General features: G+C 38.0%; 1 protein-coding gene across 1 annotated transcript in view; it reads left to right on the top strand.

Annotated features, from left to right (window-relative positions):
• The window catches only part of LGI1 (leucine rich glioma inactivated 1), a 412,750-nt gene that overhangs the window by 215,074 nt on the left and 173,074 nt on the right, over positions 1-24,602 (top strand). Inside the window, exons 3-4 of the mRNA XM_044056664.1 lie at positions 15,025-15,096; positions 15,187-15,258. Coding sequence (XP_043912599.1) covers positions 15,025-15,096; positions 15,187-15,258 — 144 coding nt within the window. The remainder of the gene's footprint in view (positions 1-15,024; positions 15,097-15,186; positions 15,259-24,602) is intronic.

Raw genomic sequence — 24,602 nt, 5'->3', positions numbered from 1 at the left:
GATCCCGGGAACTATCGACCTATTAGCCTGACGAGCCTGATCTGCAAGGCCATGGAACGTATCATCATGCAACGATTAAACAAAGACATTGGTAACCTCCAAACTCTGAATCCCACCCAGTTCGGGTTTGTGAAAGTCATATCATGCCTCCTGAACCTGATTGACTTCTTTGAGGCAGTCACCAAAGCCGTGGATGAGGGTAAGGTGGTTCACACAGCCTATCTTGACCTCGCCAAGGCTTTCGACACCATCCCCCATTCTGGAATTATAGCTAAACTCACTAAACTAGGTATAAATCCCTACGTCACAAGATGGGTTGCCAACTGGCTCACTGACAGAACCCACACTGTAAAAGTTGCAGACTCCAAATCTGACCTCAAATCAGTGACATGTGGAGTACCACAGGGTTCCATCTTGGAACCTCTCCTGTTTGGTATCTACTTCTCTGAAGTACAGGCTAACACAGAAGGCCTCTGGCTAATGACGTTTGCAGATGACTGCAAACTAGGAGCCATAGTCAAGTCCCCAAATAATGTGGACATCCTAAAGAAGGGCTGCACTGAGACAGATACCTGGTGTCAGAGCCATGGCCTCAAGCACAATGCCAAAAAGTGCAGTGTCATCCCCTTTGGTAAAAACTCTGTACCCATGAACTACCACATAGGCAGCAATCTACTTAACACCGAATGCGTGATAAGAGACCTTGGGACCCAGGAGGACAGTAGTCTCTCCTTTGATAGTCACATTGCAACAGTAGTCAGGAAGTCCTTCTACGTGGCACACCTCATCATAAAAGGGTTCTCATCCAGGAAAAAAAGAGGTCATTGTTCTCCTCTACTCGACACTCATTAGACCCATTATAGAGTACAATGCCCCTTTTGGAATGTACTTCACAACACATCTGCAGCAGCTGGAAAGGCCACAGAAGTACCTCACAAAGAGGATTACTGGCCTCAAACTAATGCCCTACACTGACCGCCTCAAAAAACTCCAGCTTTATTCTGTAGCATATCGCCTACTCCAAGGTGATGTCTGCCTAACATATAAAGCTATGTCAAACCCAGAGCTGTTGGACATGCTACACCTAAAGAAATCCCAATCCCTTTGAGCTACACGCTCTAGGGACCTAAACCTTGTCACCACAATAAACAGGACATGCTGGAGGGATAGATTCCTGTCCCAGAGACTTCCTATACTCTGGAACAAGCTACCCATCTATGTCAAGCAAAGTTCTTCATTAGCATTCTTCAAGAAAAATCTTGATGAGTGGATGGGAAATAGGAAATACACCCTGGGGATCGCTTCTGTGTCTCTGCTCGACAGTGGCACAGGAAAATAACTTTCTTGGGTGGAGTAAGCCATGGAACCTTGCTGGCTAGTCTTACGTAGGCCCTTGGGCCAATAGCCTAGTACCTACCTATGAACCTATGATAGAAGAAGTAAAATAAAGAATAAGAAGTTTAAAGGTACAGGACATGAAATGGGATGAAGTAACAGCCAGAGAGATTGAAATAAAGTTAAGAAAAGCCTCTAATTGGAAAACCCCAGGCCTGGATGCAGTACTTTACTTCTGGTTAAAAGTATTAACATCTTTGCAAGAAAGTTTAGCTATGAGTAAGAACTATTTACTGTATATGTGCACTCAGAACAGACACCAACCTGGTTAACAACAGGAAAAACAATGCTCCTGCTTAAGACTGAACCTGCAAGTTATCCTAAAAATTATAGACCAATAACTTGCCTTCCGACGACGTATAAATTATACACTGGAATTGATGCCAACTGAGTTTATAATCATTTAGAAGAAACTTCAATCGTGGCAATAGAATAAAAGGGTAATAAGATAAAGTCATATGGAACAAAGGATCATTTGTTGCTAAATAAAGTCATAATGGAGAACTGTAAAAAGGGGAAGAATCTAAGTATGGCATGAGTTGACTACAAAAAAAGCATTTGATAGTATCCCACATTCATGGATAAAAGAGTTCTTAAAAATGTATAAAGTACACTCGACATTGGTTGACTACATTACAGTGACCATGAAACAGTGGCAGACAACTTTGCAATTAAGCCATGATAAAGGACAAATTATTATTTCAGGGATAAAACGTCAAAGGGGGATATTCCAGGGTGACTCTCTGTCATCACTGCTATTCTGCCTTGCCGTTAATCCATTAAGCTCTCTACTTAACACATAAGGCCATGGCTATAATTTGGCTCCTAGAAAACAACAAAGTGTAAAGACCTCTCGTCTTCTCTTTATCAATGATTTAAAACTGTATAGCTCATCAGATGAGGAACTGAAAGCACAACTGCAAGTAGCAAAAACTTTTTCAGATGATATAAGAATGTCATTTGGTCTTGATAAATGTGCAAAAGCAACCTTTAAAACAAGAAAACTGCAGCACCAAGAAAACATCAGTTTGGGACAAGAATGTGATATAAAAGAACTTGAGCAAGAGGGAGTGTATACATATTTGGGAACTGATGAAGGATCAACAATAAAACATGAAAAAATGTGAATAAAACTTAGTAAGGAATATTTCAGAAGACTTAAATTAATCCTAAAACAGCACTGACATCTAGGAACAAAATTCAAACTATAAACCAATTTGCTCTTGCTGTCCTAATTTACAGTTTTGGAGTGACTGACTCTCTCCAAAATGCGTTGGATAGATTAGACAAGAAAACAAAAAGGATGCTTCATGCTCATCGAATCATTTATAAAAATCAGTGCATACCAAGATTTTATATTCCCTGTTCAGGAGGAGGTATAGGACTCCTTGAAATTGATTACATGTATAGATCTGCAGTTGTGGGAATGCATACATATCTGCTGATCTCGCAAGACCCAAACATTGTGAAAGTATTGAAACATGAGGAGAATAAATCTAAGATGACTTTCCTTCTTAGTCTAGCAGAAGCATATCGGCATCAAGCAGGAAAGGAAATCAAACCAGAAGTCGATAAAAATCGGGCAGCAACTAAATGTGCCAAAAAACAAAAGAAAGTATATTAGGTGAAGGATCAGATGAGAAGGCAAGAAATATGCAAAATGCTTAAATATAGTTGCAAGTATAGAAAACACCTGGAGGAACCTCATGTCGATCAGGATCGAACGCAGGAATGGTTCAGGAGAGGCGACTTCAAACCAAAAGATAAAAGGTTAATATTGGCAGCCCAAGATAGTGGGTTTATACACATTGGTTTACAAAGTCCATTGAACATGTGGGAGAAACAGACAAATGTAGGTTTTGTAAAATAGAATTGGAAACAGTCGCACACGTCTTTGCTGTTTGTGATATACTAATGGCAGGAGGACTGTATCCTGAAAGGCATAATAATGTGGCAAGACTGTTGCACTGGGGATTGTGCAAACATTGTAATACTAAAACAGGTGAAAGCACTAGAAACGAGCCACAAAGCATCATAGAAAATAATGAAGTCTACATCACATAGAATCACCCATTAGCAACAGTTCAAAAGATGGATGCAAGAAAACAGATATAATGGTCTATGAAAAGATAAAAGTAGCATTGATCATCGAAATCGCTACACCGATGACTCCAGTGCCTTGTGTACAGAGAGAGAAAGTCATAAAATATCAGGATTTGCACGCAGAAATGAGAGCAGTGTGGAAGAAAGATACCCAGACAGTCTCAATAATAATAGGAACAATGGGTCTTATAAAAAAGAATCTACAATCATATTTAGATATGTTACCAATACATGTAACTCCATATGAATTGCAGGAGGAGTCATTACTGGGCACACTGCGGATGCTGCAAAGAGCACTTCTGGCTGACATCAAAGATTGAAACAATACTAATTTCATGAACTTTAATCATACTTTGACTTAGGAATGGGGTCTATTCCAGTCATGGTATCAGAAACTCAGAAAATTTGGAGAAATCAAAAAGCGTGAACAATGTAAGGACATGTCCCACCAGGGATAGCTGCACTAGGGTTATTAAATAAACACTGTATATCAGTCTCATGTTTCTTATAATGACTATGTGCTAGACATTCTTTATCATTTCTGCCCCACTTACAGGAAACCAACGTAAAATATGGGAGGAACAGCAGTCAGCAAAAAACCACAAAAGATATGCAGCAAAATGAATGACCAAGTTGAAAAAATCCACTCGTTTATTTCCAGGTAAAGCGCTTTTCGTCTCACCAATAGTGAGACTTTCTCAGACATAAAACCAGACTCCATTAACTTCTTTTATAAATCATACTAAGTACCAATTAACTCACCTAACTAAAATTATATATGAATACAGAGGTATATATATATATATATATATATATATATATATATATATATATATATATATATATATATATATATATATATATTTGAGGTTTATTTTAGTTAGGTTAGGTTGGGTAAAGTCATGACAACTGTAATAATAATGTGGCAAGACTATTAGGTTGTCTATAACTATGAGGCAACCCTGGGTAAGTGAATGCTTTCACAAGTATTGAATTACTATTTTATTTGTTGTTTTAATTGTATCAATTGAGTTAATTGGTACTTAGTATGATTTATAAAAGGAGTTAATGGAGGTAGGTTTTATGTCTGAGGAAGTCTCACTATTGGTGAGACGAAAAGCGCTTTACCTGGAAATAAATGAGTGGGTTTTTTCAACTTGGTCGTTTATTTTGCTGCATATCTTTTGTGGTTTTTTGCTGACTGCTGTTCCTCCCATTTTTTATGTTGGATTCGTATTTAGTTTGTTTCCTGTCATTCTCTTGTTATAGCCACTTACAGGAAACACAACATTCCTAGTATATTATGATAGTACATCACTTCTAATACATTTCCATCTTTTTTTACAACAACCTCTTCCAGTTATTTGGGTGGTATTTTGTATTATGTCACAAAATAACAAACATCTTTGTTTCATGTGCAGGTATGTGTCTTTTCTTTATAGTTACAGACCTATTTTTTTAGGAAATATTTCACATCAATGTTATATATTATGTTGTACACATCTTTACGTACCTGTATATCATAACCACTCTGATAGTATGGTTTTATATCTTTGGCTTCATTCAGAACATGTCATTTATCACTTAAGATTTTTTTGGGCCCACAATAAATCCTCTTAAGTGTGCACACCATATGGCAACAGGGTGCCCGATAGAAATATGAAGAGGTGCAGTATTAGTCCTTTATTTCCTATATTTATCATATATTGATTATGTCAGTAATCTAAGTCAAATCTAAAAATGTAATTGAATTATAACAGATAAAAGTGAAAGTAAAACCCAATCTATTTTGTTCTAAATCATGAATAAACCGACTGAACTTTGATAAATGTCCTTCCTACAGAAATACGAGATCATCAATATAACAATGCAATAACTTTACATTCAGAAATACTGAATGGCATGTATACATTCACTGTCAACTAGTCCCATAAAATATTAACAAAGGAAACAAAATGTGTCCCCATACCAGTACCTCATTTTTCTAAAAATTTGCTGACCATTAAACTGATAAAAAATGTTTTGTGGACAGATTAATGTTAATTCACATATGTAATAGGCCTTGGGGGCACCACCTAAGAAATAATTCAGGGCTTCTGTCCTACAATTGAATTTGATATTAATTTATTAGCATAAAGACTGTTCATATCCATACATAGCCAAAGTATATCCACAGTCTAACAATTTTTTTAAATTTCAGTAAAATAGTCACTAGAATCTCTAATATAGATAAGAACCTTCTCAACATGTTCATTCAGAAAACTACTAATTATGTTTTCCAAATAGCTGCCACAAACTCACAGTAGTTATTTTTGGTTATAATGAAAAAAACAGGAATTCTGTTTTTTTTCCATATTTGTTTCTCTCCGATCCCATGCCAGCTGTTAAGCCTTCCCCACCTGAATGCGACTCATTAATTCCTTAATAGTGAATTCCTCAGTCTTTCAGGCCCTCACAGGGAGAGAGACACTATCATCCTGGCAGACATCAGGGTGTTTGAGCTCTTGCCAGCACCCCATCAATAAAAACTTTTAGAATTTTCCTAACCCTCAATGTTTGCAGGTTTATGATTTAACAGTGCAATCCTCCCCACTCACTAATGAGAACCTCCAACATACCATGACTTGATGGGACAAAAGCCTACCTCCAGAATGCCTACTCTGCTTTGCCCTTCATCTGACAGGCACATATATAATGAATACATCCTACTCTCTGCACCAGGATGGACATACCTAGATAGTCAGGTTGCCTGGGCTGTAGTCGGAGCTTTGGCCCTCTGCAACACCCGTGCAGGATAAGACCCTCTACAACACTAATGCTGGCTAAGAATTCTGGTTTTGCCTTGTTAAAATAATTGATCAACTGTTTTGTTGTTAAAAAATAAACACCTTAATGTACCAAATTGTCAATATTTATATTAGATGTTTCCCATAATGTCTTGTTAATAGCTTCTTAAATATTACCCTTTAGCTGGCTATAGTACAGTTTTTTTATTCTAATCTGTTGAGCTCAACTATACTTTACCCCTTACCTCTAGGTCTAATAATTTAAGATGAGAAGTTCTATAAATTAATTGTTGAACATTCTCCTGTATTCAAATTATAAAGAATCTTATTTTGTCCCAGTCCCCGTCAATAACTACACATCACATCGAATGACATTTGATGACCTTTATTAAACTTCATACATAGCTCTGATAACCAATATTTATTAATTACAACTGGACATAGTATAGCTGATTTTAATCACAGCATAAACATCCATGTAATGTTAATTAGAACATCAAGACCACTCTCATCCTGACCCAGGAAGCAGCGTCCATACCTCCCCTCACTTACTTTACTTATGAAGCAGCGTCCAACAACTCACTTCATATACTATTTATTACATTACACACCCAACCAAATAAGTCAAGACAGCATGCCTTACTCATCCTGACCCAGTAAGCAGTGTCCATAACTCAACTCACTTACTTTACTTATGAAGCAGCATCCAAGAACTCACTTCATATACCATTTACTGAATTACACATCAAACCAAATAAGTAGCCTCCTTAACCTCCGCTCACTTATATTTACCATTTAAACATCCAGCCACCAGAGGGGGTCAGAAGAGGGCAAGCCTGTCCCTCTTCTCCACCCTACCTAGACTCAGGAAACAGCCACAATCCCCATCAATCCACCAAAAAAGGGGAGGGAGGGTGAATAACAAGTTCATGCCAAAATGTGATCCCTTACCTAACTATACTTGCCTAAACCCTTTAAGCTCCTCCCCTTTACCTCATTTCCTCCCAGTCATCCCTCCTTCCCATTTAACTCTTTTATCCCCCCCACCCTCCTAACTCCAACTGCTATATTTGTCCAACCCCTCTGAAGATGTCCCTGGACAAATTGGTCTGTTAACCAAACCTCATTTGTCCCGGTCCCCTTCAATAACCACACATCACACCGAATGACATTTGACAACCTTTATTAAAATTCATACAAGCTCTGATAACCAATATTTATTAATTACAACTGGACATAGTATAGCTGATTTTAATCACAGCATAAACATCCATGTAATTTTAATTAGAACATCAAGACCACTTTCATCCTGACCCAGGAAGCAGCGTCCATACCTCCCATCACTTACTTTACTTATGAAGCAGCATCCAGCAACTCACTTCATATATTATTTATTGCATTACACCCCCAACCAAATAAGCTAGGACAGCGTGCCTTACTCATCCTGACCCAGGAAGCAGCATCTATATTTCAGCTCACTTACTTTACTTATGAAGCAGCGTCCAAGAACTCACTTCATATACCATTTATTGAATTATACCTCCAACCAAATAAGTAGCTGCTCACTTATATTTACCACTTAAACATCCAACCACCAGAGGGGGAACAGAAGAGGGCAAGCCTGTCCCTCTTATCTGCCCACCAGCCTAACCAGGCTGTTCCCCCTCTCTTCTACTAGAATTTCAACAGTCTAACCACCCATTCAAAGGGAAAAGGTGATTCAGCCAAACATCATTCGGTGTACCCATCATCTCTAAACCCAACTGGATCATTATCAGCAACCCCAAAAGCCCTGTCATATGAGCACCAAAAGCCACCACTTGACTAACAGTTAACCAATGATCCCTTTCCCCAGTACTAATTAACCATATCTTTGCATAATTAACTTCTTACTCATTCAAACAACAAATATTAACCTTGTAATGAGCCCTGATACATTGCCTGCCCTAGGAAACAGAAAAACATTAAACCCAATGCCACATGAACCCATGCAAGGGCAATTGCCTACCATCCTCCTAACAGCCCTATATCATAAAGTCCAAAAGCAATCCCGTCATCCCTCCAACTAGCCAGTACCAGCCTAGCACATAGTGACTATCCTGGCCTTTAATGACCCTCAAAACACTTTTGAAATGATTAAACACAGTCATAAAATAAATGCCACAGAAATTGTAACCCCCCTGAACTCCATGTCCCAACACCAATACCCACAGCAAAACCCATCTTGACAATAGGAAAGATTGTCCATCTTCCCTCTCAACCTACTGCTACCCTCCCTACCAATGCCCACTAAACCAAATTAATTCACTCAACCTTGTCATTCATGCAACTAAATAATCGTAGCTACATCCTCCTGACAAATTGAACTGCCTTACCATGCTACCACACCTGTCAACTAAACTTTTCATCAAAATGCCTCCCATCAACCACTGAAACTCACACCTAAGTAATCTAGCCTCGCCTTACCATATGTTCAACTAAAAAAGAGGTGCCCCAAACTACAGCAGCAAACCGGCAACCTTAATCCAATGCAATATACTTCCGCAAAACAGACAACACAACCCCTCCCATAGCCACTTTATACAACTGAAATTAACCTTAACTCCAACACCCTCTAAACCTAGTCAATGTTACATTGAACTCCAAATCTCATCATCCCTGACTCGACTCATCATCCACCAAACCACAAACAACCCCCAAATTATACCCCCATACCCAACAACTCCTGTTAAAAATGTGTAAACAGATGCAAATCCCCATGACCAACCCTATCCACCTGCCCCAAAGGCCATCCCCATGAATTAACCCAAAGGTAACACACTGATAAACTACACAACTTATTAACCCCTACCAAATAACCCACTTAAAGTGGCCAAATTTACACCCTTCCCAAGTATTGAACCCAGGACCATGTCAACTACAGCATAGGGCATTGGCCCACTAAGCCAACATAGCTCTAAATCTGCCATGATTTGTTAAGACGCCACAATTTATAAAAATGGACCAAAACTATGAAGCCAGATCTGAATATTCTGCAGCATTTGTGCAGATAAAAAGGTATGACTCATCCCTGTGACCCCATTAAGAAGAAAGCAGCAGCTGGACTACATACTGTGTACCCAACCAACCCCACTGCCATCCCAAAAGCCTGATCCCATCAACAAGTTCCACCCTCCATGACGACAGAGCAAGGGCCCATCCTACAATCCCCCCTTTTCCCCATCCTGCACAATATGGGGCTTCAAACCAAAATGTGTCCCACATACTATAAAAGTGCATGCTAACACAAATGTGTTCGACACCCCCCCCCCCCAATTTCCTATTTGGGCCAAAAACCACCAAAGATGGAAAACCTTCAACCATTGCTCCTACAAACCCAACGCCAGGAACACAACAGATCCCACAGCTGCATGAGTTGTCCTCAGACATGCAGTCTGCACTCTAGTGTCTGATACCACTTTACTCAAGACACTTTACTCAAGACTTCCCAAAACCACAGTTTTATGAAAACGTACCAGCACTTTAAACCACACATACCTCTCTACACCGTAAACCTAGATAAAAATGTCTGAATCAGTCTTCAATGCTTTGACACTAATTTGCCAAAAAACAGTCATGGAAGCTGGACCAATTGTGAAGTAGAAAACAAGTCCTAACATGGAGAGACAAAGGCTCAAAACATACCTCCTGACCTCTTAAAAGAAGTCTGGACAAAATCCTACAAAATGGGGGGACAAAAGCCCAAACACTGGACACATTCCAAACACTGCCTCCACAAACCCAAAGGGATGCAAGAGAAACAAAGTCCCACATACCCATCTGAATGATTCTAATCCTGAAACTCAACCAATGTCATCATTCAGCACCTTCAATCCTAATATCCCAGTGATCCACCCCTCCTGCCACAGCAAATCCCATTCCCTACATAGAGCCTAACATAAAGAAATTCAGCACACCTGTCTGTTCACATGTCCACACAGTACCCTCATATCACCAACAGTCAAAGCCAGAATGAGGAGGTTCGCATCCCGACCCAACCCCCAATTGTGTCACTATCTGTGACCTCACTCCATGATGCTCCACCAGTCACAACCCTTTTGCAGCAACAACCATCACCTGATGAGACCACCTCCTCCGAACCACCAACCAATATGAAGTCTGCGTAGACACCATGTATGACCTCCTTGCATAGCAATCCACCAGCCGAAATCCCCATGGAAGTACAATCTGCAAAGTCAAACTAGTGTAAATCAACTGAAATACAGAACACATTTAACAACAACCTACCCACCCTCAGACTATCCTAAATATATCCACCGTCCAAAGCCACCACCAAGTCCCCGATGAAGAACTAAGCCTGCCAAACCTTTACTTACAGCTGTTAAATGCACAATGCATACACACTTAACCAGTAGTCTTCACGGGGACTCCTAACCTGTAAAACACACACACTCTCTACAAAGTCATAGCAAACCCATCCAATGAACCAAGAAATCCACAGAAAAAAAAAAAAAAACAACCCACACAAACTTGACCTTCAGTGTAAATCTTGACAGATGAAAGGTGCAGATGCCTACTGTAATATCAGCAAGATCACTGCTCCTTCAGCCGTAGTACATCACATACATACCTCTCAACCCCCTGAGCAAAATCCAAAGCCATAAACACCAAATAGAAACAATGTAATTATTGCTCTTACAAACTCAGGTTAATAAAATTACAGATTTAACATTATGTTTTCTGAAGGGTATGAAGTCTGACGCTCAAATGTCTGTCATTTTCTGACATCAACCCCTCCCCCCCAAGTGTGAGTCAAACTATGGACATTCTGCAAAATCTGTACCATTGAAAGGTATAACAACATCTGTAAGAGGCAAGCAATAAACCACCCTTTCTTCCAAATATTCCCCAAGAAATCACTCAAAACCTGGGAAAAGAAAATGACTAACAGCAGCTCAGCTGAGTAACAAACTGCCATTACCTTCCACCAAAATGAGACTTTATGATTAAAGGACCCGACAGCAACAGCCCCAAACAATGTCAAACCACTTCACTGTCCTACCTTATAAAGTACACCTAAGAGACAGTGCCCCCAAGTGGCCCTGGAATAATTCAGTATGGCATAGGCCCCCATGTGAAACACACTTCATGGTGCTGTGTAAATTACTCATGCTGCAAGGATATCATTCACCAAGATATACCCAACGCACCACGTGGATGTACAGCCAGTAGCCGATATCTGCAGGCCTCCAACAGTTCACAAACAAAATCAAGAAATCTGTAACAAACTATCAATAAAGGGGGGACAAAGGCTCAAAACTAGGGACACTTTTTAAATGTTACACTCACAAACCTGAAAACCGATAAAACATGTTCCTTACCACCTTGAATTTTCTGAAGGGCATGAAGATCAAAACTCCAATGCCTGTCACTATTCTCCTCCTTCAACTCTCAATACTCTGCCAGAAAGCAAAACTTTACTAGAAAGGGCACAAATATGAGAGAAAATCTGAACATTCTGTGAAATTTGTACAGCTGAGAGGTATGCTCGAACAGTTCTAAGCACTGTAACGCATGCGCGGAAAGCAACCATGCCCTAGAGCCCACGAAACTCGCTAAGGGATCAGAAAACAAAACCACCACCAACAAGCTAACTGAGGGGAAAGAAAACACCTCAAAATATCACACTCCCGCACAATCAAAGACACAAGAAAATGCTCGCTTTACTAAGCAAACGATCCCAGCGTACAAACACCGCAGCTTTCAGACTTGCAGGTTTGCAATGATACAATAAGCCACCACACTCAAAAAGGGTCGAGTATGTCGGCTTCACAAGTAGGTAATTAATCAAAACCAGACAGCCCCCACTCCACCAATGCGGGTCATATGGCCAAAACACAGCCAAACTGAGCTTTGGATTACAGGGAAAGCCATTATACTTACATTGGTTTTGTTGCATGATAGCTGAGTAAGTTTTACTCACTAAACAAGGGAAAACATTAAAAATGGAGCAATCTACAGCAGGTGTGGCATAAAACTTAGGTGGGGTTGTCATGCATATTTTAAACAGGGTGATTGTGAAACTGTTTTTGTACAGTCTCAGTCCTCATACTCTTGAGTGACTGTTAAGTAATCAGATGTATAAATGAAAATGTGTCAGTTAGAAGAGAACATTAAAGCTATAAGCTGTTTCCTGAGGTGCCAGGTTTGATTCCTTCAGCCACAGTTAGTATAACAGGATGGCTGTGAGCAAATCATTTAACCAGGCCTGAGTTTAAAACGGTCCATGTGGATCACTGCTCTGCCTTGGTAAAAAAAAGTTTTTAATTTAAAATAGGTATATACATTTTATTATCATAATGTGCTGTCTCCAAGCTTCAGCTTCTTTTAAGATTTAATTATGTGTTCTTATTTTTCCTTGTTTTCCATCACTTATAATCTATTCACTTAGGTAAACTTTATGCATATGGAAACTTTCAAAAGATGTAGAAAAAGTTATTATGTTTAATACAGTTTAGAAAATGGGTTTGGAGAATCAGCAGTCAATATTAGACACGATGTTTCAAATGGGTCCATTAATGTACAAGATAAAAAGACAAGCAGCTATTCAAGTTTGAAATACTTTACTGAAGCTACCATTTCCTTTTCTATTGCTAGCTGTGGCTCTCAAAAAGCCATGGTTAGTGAGCAGGAAGAAATAAAATAAAAATAACAAAACTAACTGCAGCAGTACCAGCAATGCATAAAAAAATGTGGCATTTCCTTTCCCCTTCAGTAGTGACAGCATTTTGGAAATGTAGTAATCAAGTGGAAGAAAAGAAAAAAAGAACAGAAACAAGCAACTACAGCACCAGTCACAATGTACAATGATGCGCGTAAGTGTGTGTGTGTGTGTGTGTGTGTGTGTGTGTGTGTGTGTGTGTGTGTGTGTGTGTGTGTGTGTGTGTGTGTGTGAGACACAAAGAGAAAGAGAGACAGAGAGAGTTAGGAGTTGTAAAGCCTTGCTCTGCATTTATATGACAGCAGTGGCCTAAAATATGTTGCTATTGCTTTACTTTATGTATTTCTTTATTCATTTGACCAGAATAAAACATCCAAAGGGTATATGGACAACAAAGTGGCTGTTATCGCTAGCATGAGTGCATGTGTGTGTGTGTGTGTGTGTGTGTGTGTGTGTGTGCGCGTGTATGCGTGTGTGTGTGTGTGTGTGTGTGTGTGTGTGTGTGTGTGTGTGTGTGTGTGTGTGTGTGTGCGTGTGTGTGTGTGTGTCAGAGAGAGAGATACAACTTATATGTAATTATGATATGCATTCTGATATACTATGCGTTCAATTCTCGTCTGGAGCGCCTTCTGTGTGGAGTTTGCATGTCCTCCCCACGGTCGAGTGATGATAAAGACATGCAGGTAGGTGCAAGTGTGAATGGGCATGCCTTCTTTGAAGGTTGGGCGTCGGGCTGGCAACTCGGCACTGTAAAAATTCACTGCCAATCATGAGCAGACCGGAGTTCTGCTGTGGCGACCCCTAACCGAGAAAAGCCAAAAGACTATAATAATTCTGATATACTATGCAGGTCAGTTTATGTTGCAACAAGGAAAAAAGAACTTTTAAGAATATCTGAATTAATGATGACCTGAAGACCAGAATCTGTTTACAAAATAAACAAATCCTGTAATTCAAGTCATCATTACTTCCAGCATTTAGCAGATTTCTTCATTTATCCATACTACAGATATATTAGTTTAAGGGGTGTTTTATATAAATTACATTTTCATTGTCTAGTGTTGCGAAGCAAGGCTACAAGGCTATTGGCTGTGTTGATCTGTGCTCTAACAGCACTGTTGAGAGGTCAGTATAGATTACTAAAATTTGTATCACTCATACAGTTGTATTTATTATTTTCATTTGAAGTTTGGTTTACTATATTATGAGGGTAGTTTTCTTTAGTAGCTGACAATTTACCTCAGTGAAGATCTTGTACATCAGTGACACTGTATTAAAGTTCCTCTCTATTGCGTTACACATAACAGTTGAGAAAATGTCAACAGCTTGAAGCCTTTTTATCTGTTGAGGGGACTCATGGATTTAGTTTTGTGAGTGAACTAACTTCTTTAAGTTTATTGGGCTCAACCTGTACTTTTTTCCTTTGTGGAATAGGGCAATAAGTCCTGACTCTTGCCTTTTTAGCCCCTTTCTTTAATAAAAATATATAAGAAATACAAATATGATGGTGCAAGGCAAGCCTTTGTGTGACTCTGACCAGCACTAATAATGATATACATTCCAGCTCAGATTTAAAGCCAAATAAAAGTATTTCTCTTTCGCCTCCTTACTCTGGAGTTTAAGTATTTAATTAGCAGTGGTATGCAGCAGAACACAGTCTCCATATGGGGGGCCATGGGGTCTTCTTCTCTTCCAAAAATGAAGACCTGTATTTCCTTATTTTGACTTATGCATATGCCTGTATTTCTAGTGTTGTAATGGGATGACTCTTCAGAAAGTGTACCTGTTCGGTGGCCTTATTTTGAAGAAGTCTGATTTAGTAGTTGAGGCTTCTATGTATTTACTTTTTTGCTTTTTCAAACATTCTGCATGCCCATATGCATGTATTTATATGCATTGCCTGATGCTTGCATTTTGAACATTTTGCATGCTCAAAATGAAGTATAACATATTGAATAATGCACTGTGCTCTCTTCAAAAATAATAGATAGCAATGTGTCTAATTTTTTGTTTCAACAGCTTGTTCACTTCAAATTCATTTGAAACTATTGCTGATGGTGCATTTCATGGACTTCCACAGTTGGAATATTTGTAAGTCTTGCTCACAAACATTTTTTGTTTCTTAAATTTTAGAATGTTATATGCACCGAAGGTTACATTTATGATGTTTTCTTCTGATAGATTTATTGAGAACAACAAAATTCAGACCATCTCAAAGAATGCTTTCCAAGGATTAAAGTCATTGATTTATTTGTAAGTATGTCTTCATGTTCTTTACTGCAACATAGTGGAATTTTTTAAATACTTTTCATTAATGTCTTATTGTTGTTCTTACATTTTATTTACTTGTGTTGCTTTACTTTTGATCAGTGATTGATCTATTGATTGGTTGCTAATCAACAGAATAACGCTAACCTGATGTAAACTTAGTTAAGTCACAAGAGTAGACAAAGGTTTAGCAGTAAAACATGACCTGTGCAAGTATAAACAGAATTCAAGTGCCATAATGATATGAATGACCAAACATTTTGGCAGAATTCTGTACAATAAGTTTATCTATGCGATCTGTGCTTGCAATGTGTATCAAGAATCAGTGTGGTGAATTAAGATATATTTAAACAGGACAGAAGTTGTTTTAAAGATTGAATATAGCTATTTCACAATAAAGTACAAGGATGGAATAGAAATACTGAGATAAAAGTGTATTCACAGACAAGGTACATGGTAGTGTACAACCATTATGCCCACTGTTGGCTGTATATAATCCAGATGTTAGAGCGATTCACAGAAGAAAACCACGTTAATGACTGACTGCATATATGTTTCTTTCCTCTGTTGGTCCCAGTGTCCAGAGGCATGCACAAGGCAGATATCACAGCCCTGTGTGCAACCACCAGTGTTGTGCTTGAGCTTCTGATCCACATATTCTACACACTTCTGTTTGAGCTTCTGATCCACATATTCTACACACTATAAATTATGTTTGGTAACTGTGCTCACATCCAGCATGTTACACCTGCTTACACATGCATTAGCTCTATGGCAGAACTATAGGCATTTACTGAGGTTGTGAATGCTGTAGTGCTGCTACCTAGTACAGTTTGGCATCTCCCTTGTCCAGGTAAAATTCCATCTTAGTCTACTTTGGGATACGGCATGCTGTTTTTCCTCCTTCTGAAACATTAGGCTTTGGAGCAGCTTTTGTTTTAAACAAAGAACTGGGTATCAGAATGCACACCTTATGCCAATAATATGGCTGCCAGAAATTCTTTAAAGGCACTTCTTCATTTGACATGTATGCAGAGCAGGGGTGAATTACTTATTATACAGACAGGGGGGATTGGCTATGGTTCTGGCTCCTATTGGTTGGAACAGTGTTAAAGTGGGTGTTTGACCCACTACAGAGTGCAGTTGACCCTATTTTCCTGTGAGCTGAATATTTTATACAGTGTCTGTGCTGCAGATGCAGTTAAATGCATTGTTTTCCTTGTGAAATAAATTATGCTTTCTGAAGATGTTGTTGCTGAGCAGAACACTATTGCTTTGGAGCATCATGTAAATTGTGAATGTTGATCCGGGGCTTCATTTGCATACATAGTGTACCAGTTGTGCATTCCCAACCTTCCACAGACAAATATAGATATAGATATATAGGGAGAGAGAAGCAAAGACTTGACTAGGTACAACCTACAGAGTAGGGATACTTATATATCTTACTTTTGTGGTTCTAAAAAAGGCATTTATTGCCCAAAGTATTAAATGGCAGCAGAGTATGTCAGTAGACTGTTCCTCCTTCATATTTCAAGGATACAAGACAGTGGCTTGGCTGAATTTGTAAGCAGTTCATAAAGATATTGAGTGTCAATTTAAATTAAGAAAGAGGAAAATCAGAATAGAAAGCTGTATATTGATTAGCAAAGGTTTAAGTGTTGATCTGCAATTCTGCTAACAATATAATTTTATATATATACTATTAACACAAGCATCTTTTTAGCACCAGAAGATGAAAATGATGAGGTGTATATAGAGATACTGGTCATGTACATAACACACTACTTAATATGGAGTTGTTAACATCTGTGCATGGGAAATTTGGAAACCTATGAAAATATCAATGCAAATGCTTCTACAAGCACCTGTAAGGTTTTATGCTGCTGTGTGACTGCTGGAGTAAATAGCCATTATGTGACTCTATAGGTACTGTTTTAATGATCTGTGGATGTTTTGTGTCCTGGCATTCCAGTAGCAGTATATAACAGTGCAGATCTGGTCTGATGAAGTCTGCATGTAGCAGATGAAAGGGCTTACCACTGTTTTTTAAAAACTACGTGATTTTATTGAAGTGTATGAGCTTTTCAAGCATTTTTGTGCATTAAATTTGGTTTTTATATCCTATTCGAGTCCAGTATCACTCACAGCCTTCTTACAGTAGCTTGGACGGAGTTCCGTCTAATTATTCGTTTCTACATTTAAAATGCTGACAATGTTTGGTCATGAACCCATGTTTTTTATTCTAGAAGTTTCTGTCCTTTAGAAAATCAGTGAGCCTTTCCCTCAGGATTTCTCACTATGACTTCCTAGTCCACCATTATTAAGCTAACAGCCCTGTGTTTCCCCATATTCCCTGCTGAACATGGCTTACCCAAGGGTACTACTCCTGCTGTTCCAGTCATTAGGCAGTTATGTATTCCTTGGTCACTGATATTAGGGTCATAGGTTTGACTGTTAAGTCTATAGCATACTGAAACTAGTTCTGGTGACATACAGAGATAAACCTCAGGTGGCCCAAGTTCAGTTAGCTGCCTGGGTGATTTATGGAGTCAGCAGGAAAGGACAGACACCCCCATCCTGAGATGGAGAGCAGGGATAGTGGAGCAGAATGTTTACTGCTACAAAACATAGGAGGGGCAGTATTGTAAAAATATCCTAGGGGTGGGCTTTTGGTTCTCAAAGCCACTGTAATATGAGTGGGTTATCTCCCTGCCTGGGGGATGTGGTTAGGCCATGCAAATATCCACATAGGTAGGATGCTGATGAGGACACTGCTGTAACACGTGTCTCTTTTGTCAAGTATCTGAGAGAGCTTCCACTCCTTTTATTGAAGTAATTATGTTACTCAGATTGCAATCATCAACACATCTGTTTATCCACAATCCATTTCCAACTTTTATATTAAAGAACAACACTCAAAAAGAAGTGGACCCTATTTAGTCCTCCATGGGACATCACTGGTAAACCCTACTGGGATAGACAGGCAACAAAGAAAAATACAGCATATTCAGTCTCTCTCAGAGTTCTTAAATTAGTATCCCAAATATTACTGCTGGGATAGCTTGAGGATGACATCACTTTGTGTCATCTGACTCTATCCCAGGTGAAAAGCAACCATTGATGCAGCTGGTAGCATTTAGTATCTACCTGTGAAAATACATAAAAATAAAGGCTTTTGCTCAGATCTGTGCAGCTGTTGGAAGTCATAAAACAATAAACCACTTCCATATCTCAAACCTAGTAATTATTTCTCTTTCAAAACACAGAGAGCTCCCTAGTGTAGACATCCTGTCTCTCCTGCTGCCATAAAGTAATTTAAATTCAGCTATTTTTCTGAAATTAACCTCTTGTATTCCAGTTTCCATTGTTAAAATATATACATTTAAACAGTTAAAATAGTGCTGGTACATTTCTGTTCTACATACATACATACAAATATTTCAAGCATGGGCATTAATGCCCTTCTAGTTTGCCAATATACCAAAACACTTGTTCCCATAATTAAAGGTCAACCGCACCCACAGACTCAAAAAACATGTTATTTCATCATGGTTTGGTGTTTCCTACATGTTAACACCACTCTGGGTCTATATAGAGCTTTTTAGATATTTTTATAAGCAATTTCTCACTCTGACCACATGGGGTCTGGTATCTTGAAATAATTCAGACTGTTTAGTCTGCCTCTAAGTATCCTAGAATGCATTGTTTGTCTCCAAAAAATTGCATCAGATCTGCCACATTTTCCCCAAAGGTCCTGTCAGTGCACTGATTTTACAGACATTCACTGCTGTGTTATAGTCACCTACTTTTGGTAAAAATGTTGTCCTTTTTCAATGACTACTTCAAACACAAGCAGTGCAAATGCTACAGAACAGAAATGAAAATTGCATTTTATTGCTCTTACTTCTTAGAAATGTTAACTTTGCTTTTGTGAAGGTTGAAATCTAGTTCTTCAAGGTATCTCCCCTTCCCCCTTCACAAATACCTTCCCTAGCTGTCAAAGAGCTAAGGGTAATTTGACCCATAATCTGCATGTGATTGACAGCTCACAGCAGGTGACCAGACTAATGTACTGTTTTCTTGTTAGCCTTTCCTTCCTTACAGTGGGAGACTTTTTTGTTGCACTCCTCCTGTCAAATTTAGAACCAAGCTCCATAACACTGGGAATAATCACTGTTTTGCAAAGCATCAAACTCCCACTTATTTTTCCTTCCTGTTTGGTTAAATAGCTAACAAATGATGCACTATAAACACAAAATATTTCACAGACTTGCATGACAGCACCCACATGCTTTTTTTAAGTGGTAATTTAAGAAAATTAAGGTACTGCGTACTTCTTGTAATCTGATGTAGTGTTGTTGATTAATTGTGACAGACATCTGCTTCTTATGTAAAACCATGCAATTAATGTCAATGCATGGTCATTGCAAATTTATGCTCTTAGTTTTTGCAGCTGTTACTGTGCTTCTGCCTGTACTATGTCACATATCGGTAGGGTTCTTCAGAAAAGTGAGATTATAGTTTGACATTTTTGCCAGGTTAAGAGTGAGCTGGGTAAGGCAGCTCTGACATCACAATGTGGGAGGTCCACTGGTTCTTCTATATAGCATGCAAATCAGGCAGGGATTAAATCACTTTGGGGGAGGAAACGTCCCGGTAGCTAGAGCAAGAGCTATGGCAGATGTGACATCATCATTTCAGAGCCAGCTAGAGGTTTTTCAACTTAGTTTTCAAAGTGAAAGTAAAACAGTATGGAAAGGTAGGAAGCCTAACAGGGAAAACAGTTGATTGGATTAGTTTTTAAAGCTGCATGGGTGATTTTTCGTGTCTATATCAATTAACAGGGACTAAAAGAGATAGCAGGTTGAGCAATCTTCTTTAATATCCCATTGTTGTCCTTTAAGTGTCCAGACTTAAAAATATCTAAACTAGGACTTGCTTTAATGTAATTAGGTAGTCTGTTCCATGCATCAGCTACTCTGTCCAAAAACCAATTAGTACACTTCTCATTCCAACAGAATCTTCTACATAGTTTGTCTGATGATTCTCCAGTACTTTTTGATAACCCCAAACATTCACAGAGGTAGCTGTCTCTAAATGCCATATATACCTGAATAAGATCTCCTCTTGGATATCTGTAAGAGACACTGTTCAAGTTCAGATATTTTAGTCTTTCATAGTATCTTAAATTTTCACATCCATGGATGTCCTTGGTATATTTCTGCTGTACTCTTTCCAGTTTATTCATGCTTGTTGTCTTATAGGGTTTCCATATTGTTATTCCATACTCATGTTTGGGTCTTATGTAGCTAACAAACAATGACTTCATTATTTTTGATTTCCTAGACTTTATAAATCTTTTTATACAACCTACAGTTCTATAACTATCATTAACCAATTGGTTGGCATGATTAGAAAAACTCATAGCTGAATCTACCCATATCCCCAGGTCCTTAAATGAGTCTACAGTTTCAATCACTGTGTGCTGTATTAAATATTTACCTTTCAATTTATGTCTCCCAAATCTCATATGCTCCGTTTTTGATGTATTTATCAGCATATTATTCTCCTGTGCGCAGATGGTCAATTTAGTTAAGTTACTTTGCAGACATGCCTTATCTTTGGTGCTGCTCTTTTGTATTGATTAGTTTTGCTTTTTTCTTTGCATAAATATTGCACCATATTAAATCTCTTTTTCTCTCCCATGTCCATATTTCTTCTTCAGATGTCTCCTGCTCCTTTTGTTTCTCCTTACTTGGGGGACTCATTGTTCCATCATGCTGTGATATAACCTCTGTTAGACTTTCTACACTAAATCCTTCACTTTGTAGGTATTACATAACTTCAGCTTCTATTTTTTAACTTCTACTTTACTAATCTTCTGTTCTGCATTCCCTCTTCGTGGTCTTATTTTTTTGTTGTGAAATTTTCCTTATCTGGATGCCTTTGCCTGTATTTCTCTTTGGATATATTTGGGGCTGTTTTTTTTTTTTTTTTGTACTGATTAATATGGTTTCTCCTTTGAATAAATACTGCATGATATCAGATCTCTCTTTCTTTCCCATGTCCGTATTTCTTTTTTTATACTTTTCAAAAATCTCTAGATTTTGTTCTTCATATTTTTTGCACTGCCTCGGTCACTTCTTTTTCCAAATGGCCAAAGGTTTACTGGTCTATATAATGTGTTTAAATGTGTATAAATCCATTGTATTAACGAACACAAATTTTTATTTGGAGATTCTGACCGTTTTTCTTGTGCAAGTATTTCTTTAATTTCTCTCTTAATCTTTTTGTATATCTTCTGTCTGCAAATTCTGGACTTGCTACATAATAGTAACAATACATAATTACCTTCTTATCCTTGGTAGTCCACTCTATCATCTTTATGGATTTTTTTTGGCCTATCAGATTTTTGTGATTTTTGTGAGGATCTTCCTATAATCCTGTAATCAACTCTACCTGTCTATGCTTATATATTACTGGCTCTGAGTAGCAACACCAGCACTCTTGGACCACCCATGAAATGATATTTGTAAATTAAATGCCAAACACTAGTAAAAACTCTTGTTATGATCAAAATTTCATCACTTTTGCGAAAAAAACATCTTCAAGTTCTATGTACCAAACAACAAATCTTCATGTTGCGATTAAAAATAACTTCACTTCTTAGTAGAAAAATAACAAATTTTTATTGGGTGAAACATATAAATAGGTATTTGATGTATTTATCAGCATATTATTCTCCTGTGCCCAAATGATCAATTTATTCAAGTTCTTTTGCAGACATGCCTTATCTGTAACACGTAATCAGTTTACCCAATTTTAGGTTGTCTGCATATAGACTGTAGAACACCTCATATGAAAAAGTTAGGTCTGAAAGATACAATCTAAGCAAGTAAGGACCTAGGACAGAGCCCTGTGGGATACTTTGACTGTAACCAAGGATTTCACCTGTCCAGTTTCTGTATGAGACTTGCCATGTCCTATTTGTAAGCCATGCAGCTATCCATCTTATCAAGAGTACATCAATACCTAGTCGTACTAATTTATTGATCAGTGTTTTGTGTATGACCCTGTCAAATGCTGAAGTTAAATCTATATAAATTACATCACAGCACAATTTTTAATTCATAGTTGTTACTATATTGTTATAGAACATCATGTTACAGGTGGTAATAGACATGTTTTCAACATATGCATGCTGATATATGGCTTCAAGTCTCAACCTATTTCTGACAATAACTTATCCAATATTACTTTCTCCATTATTTTTCCACAACATTAAGGGTCTATATGACTCTGGGTTTGTCTCCAATCTTGAGGAATCCTCCCATATTTATATGACCTAGTGAATAATACATATATTGGTACTGTAAGTTCTTGCTGAAGTGATCTCAGGTCATAGTTACTAATTCCGTCTCCCCCTGTGCTTTGTTTGGATCCAGTTTTCACAGTTCTTTTTCAATATAATCTAATTTGATTCTAGTCTCTGGAGTTAACTGGATGCCACTTGAACAACTTATTACCCCTTTTGTGGAGCCAAACTGTTTTGCATAAGATTTTGTAAATAAATCTATAATCTATTGTGTCTGAAAATAAATTTCAGAATCCAAATCAAATAGAGTACACTGTGGTTACATTTTTAAGCTCAATACTTTACAAACCCTTTTCAACACACAGTTCTGTACCAGCAGTTTGATTTACACATAACATACAGCTCTAATACACTTGTAATACAAGCATATGAATCATGTTGATATTCACAAATGGCATATAATTATTTACAAAATTCCAGATAGCTGGGCTGGCAGTATCTCCTTTTGTGACAATTGTAATTACCTCCAAGTTTTTTTTTACCATGGAGTTTAGGGTTTATTAGTATACTCCTGGCAGATTCAGATCTCCATGAGCCTCAAAGCTTCAGAGTCAGGAAGTTTAGAGGCATTAGGGGCGCTGCTTCATTTACTTCTTGCATGTTGAGGAGAAGGGTTCCAGTTGAGTCTTGATAGGTGGTATTTTATGTTGTCAAGGCAGTTACTGGGTTTTGGTGTAAATGTAGTGAGCTTGGGGGTGGGTTTAAGGTGTTGAAAAGTTATGGGACAGTGGTCACTGAAGCTTGGGAGGGTAGATGGTAAGGTTGGAGATAGAGGATTGTGTGTGATGACTACATCTAGTAGGGAGCTTTGAATGAGAGTGTGTTGGGTCAGCTGCTAGTTGCATTAGGTTTACATCAGCTAGAAATTCTGTCATATTGTTAGCTACAGGTTCAAGAAAACTGAGCATTTTATATAACTTGTATATGAATCTGCCATAGTTATGTTGCCCTTAAGTTACTTTGCCACAGTTATGAAGAGTTTATATGGCTTAGTTGTTTAACATAGCTAAAATAATAAATGACAAAACAACTACTGTAAATACCACCTTTGGCCTAAAGCAAATTTATAAAAGAATTAATGGAGCAGCTGGGAGTCAATATTAGAAGGTTGACTTTTGGTCTATGAAACAGAAAGATCTGCTTCATTCATAAGAATGTACAGTATGGACAGTATTAACTGATTCAAAGTAAATTATGGCAAAAAAGTGGCTGAACTAGTTAAAATGGTGTGGTAGTATGGTTTACAACTACAAAATGCAGAAAACAGAAGGGCATCATTTTTTTAATTTGGAAATATTGAGCATGCACACAATAAAAAATGGGGATAGCAGGGCAGGGATGTTGTTGACAAATCTTTACTCATTTCTCAAGCACAAACTATAGGAGTCCTTCCCACCTGAAATTAAAGACTCATCCTCTTATTCCAAGATCTGTTCTCTACTAAAATCACATTTAGTTAATCAAGCAGAATGTACCTGTTACCCCAGCAGGTAACATCTTTAAGTTTATTTTAACACTTCTCCACTCTAACTCAGCCATTACGATCCTTTGTCTCTTTTCACATCTCTAATTTATTCTACTTTAATTTCTCAAATGTTTTCAAACTTTCGTATGTGTCCAATAATATGTATGTATCCAAAGATCTTCCATTGTATGGTCATACTGTCACTTATGTTTTATTGTACTCTTGTCAATTTTGTATGCCTGAGTAGTTTTTGATGCTAGGCTAAGACTGAAATTGGGCAGAATTGATGAGTGCTCTACCTCGGTAAAGAAATTGCAATAAATAAATTAATTGCATGCATAAATAAATAAAATATGCAGTCTTCCCTAAGGCAGGGATAATAGGACCGTAGAGATTTGTCAGTGTAACCCAGATTATTAAAGCTGTGAGTTTGTCTCTTTATTTCTCCAAGACTTTTGGGTTTCTAATACCATGATGGGAATGGAC

This window comes from Protopterus annectens, chromosome 14.part0 (assembly GCF_019279795.1).
Source record: "Protopterus annectens isolate FY-2018-M chromosome 14.part0, PAN1.0, whole genome shotgun sequence".
Taxonomy (NCBI): domain Eukaryota; kingdom Metazoa; phylum Chordata; order Ceratodontiformes; family Protopteridae; genus Protopterus; species Protopterus annectens.
This window is presented reverse-complemented; position numbering and strand designations above follow the sequence as displayed.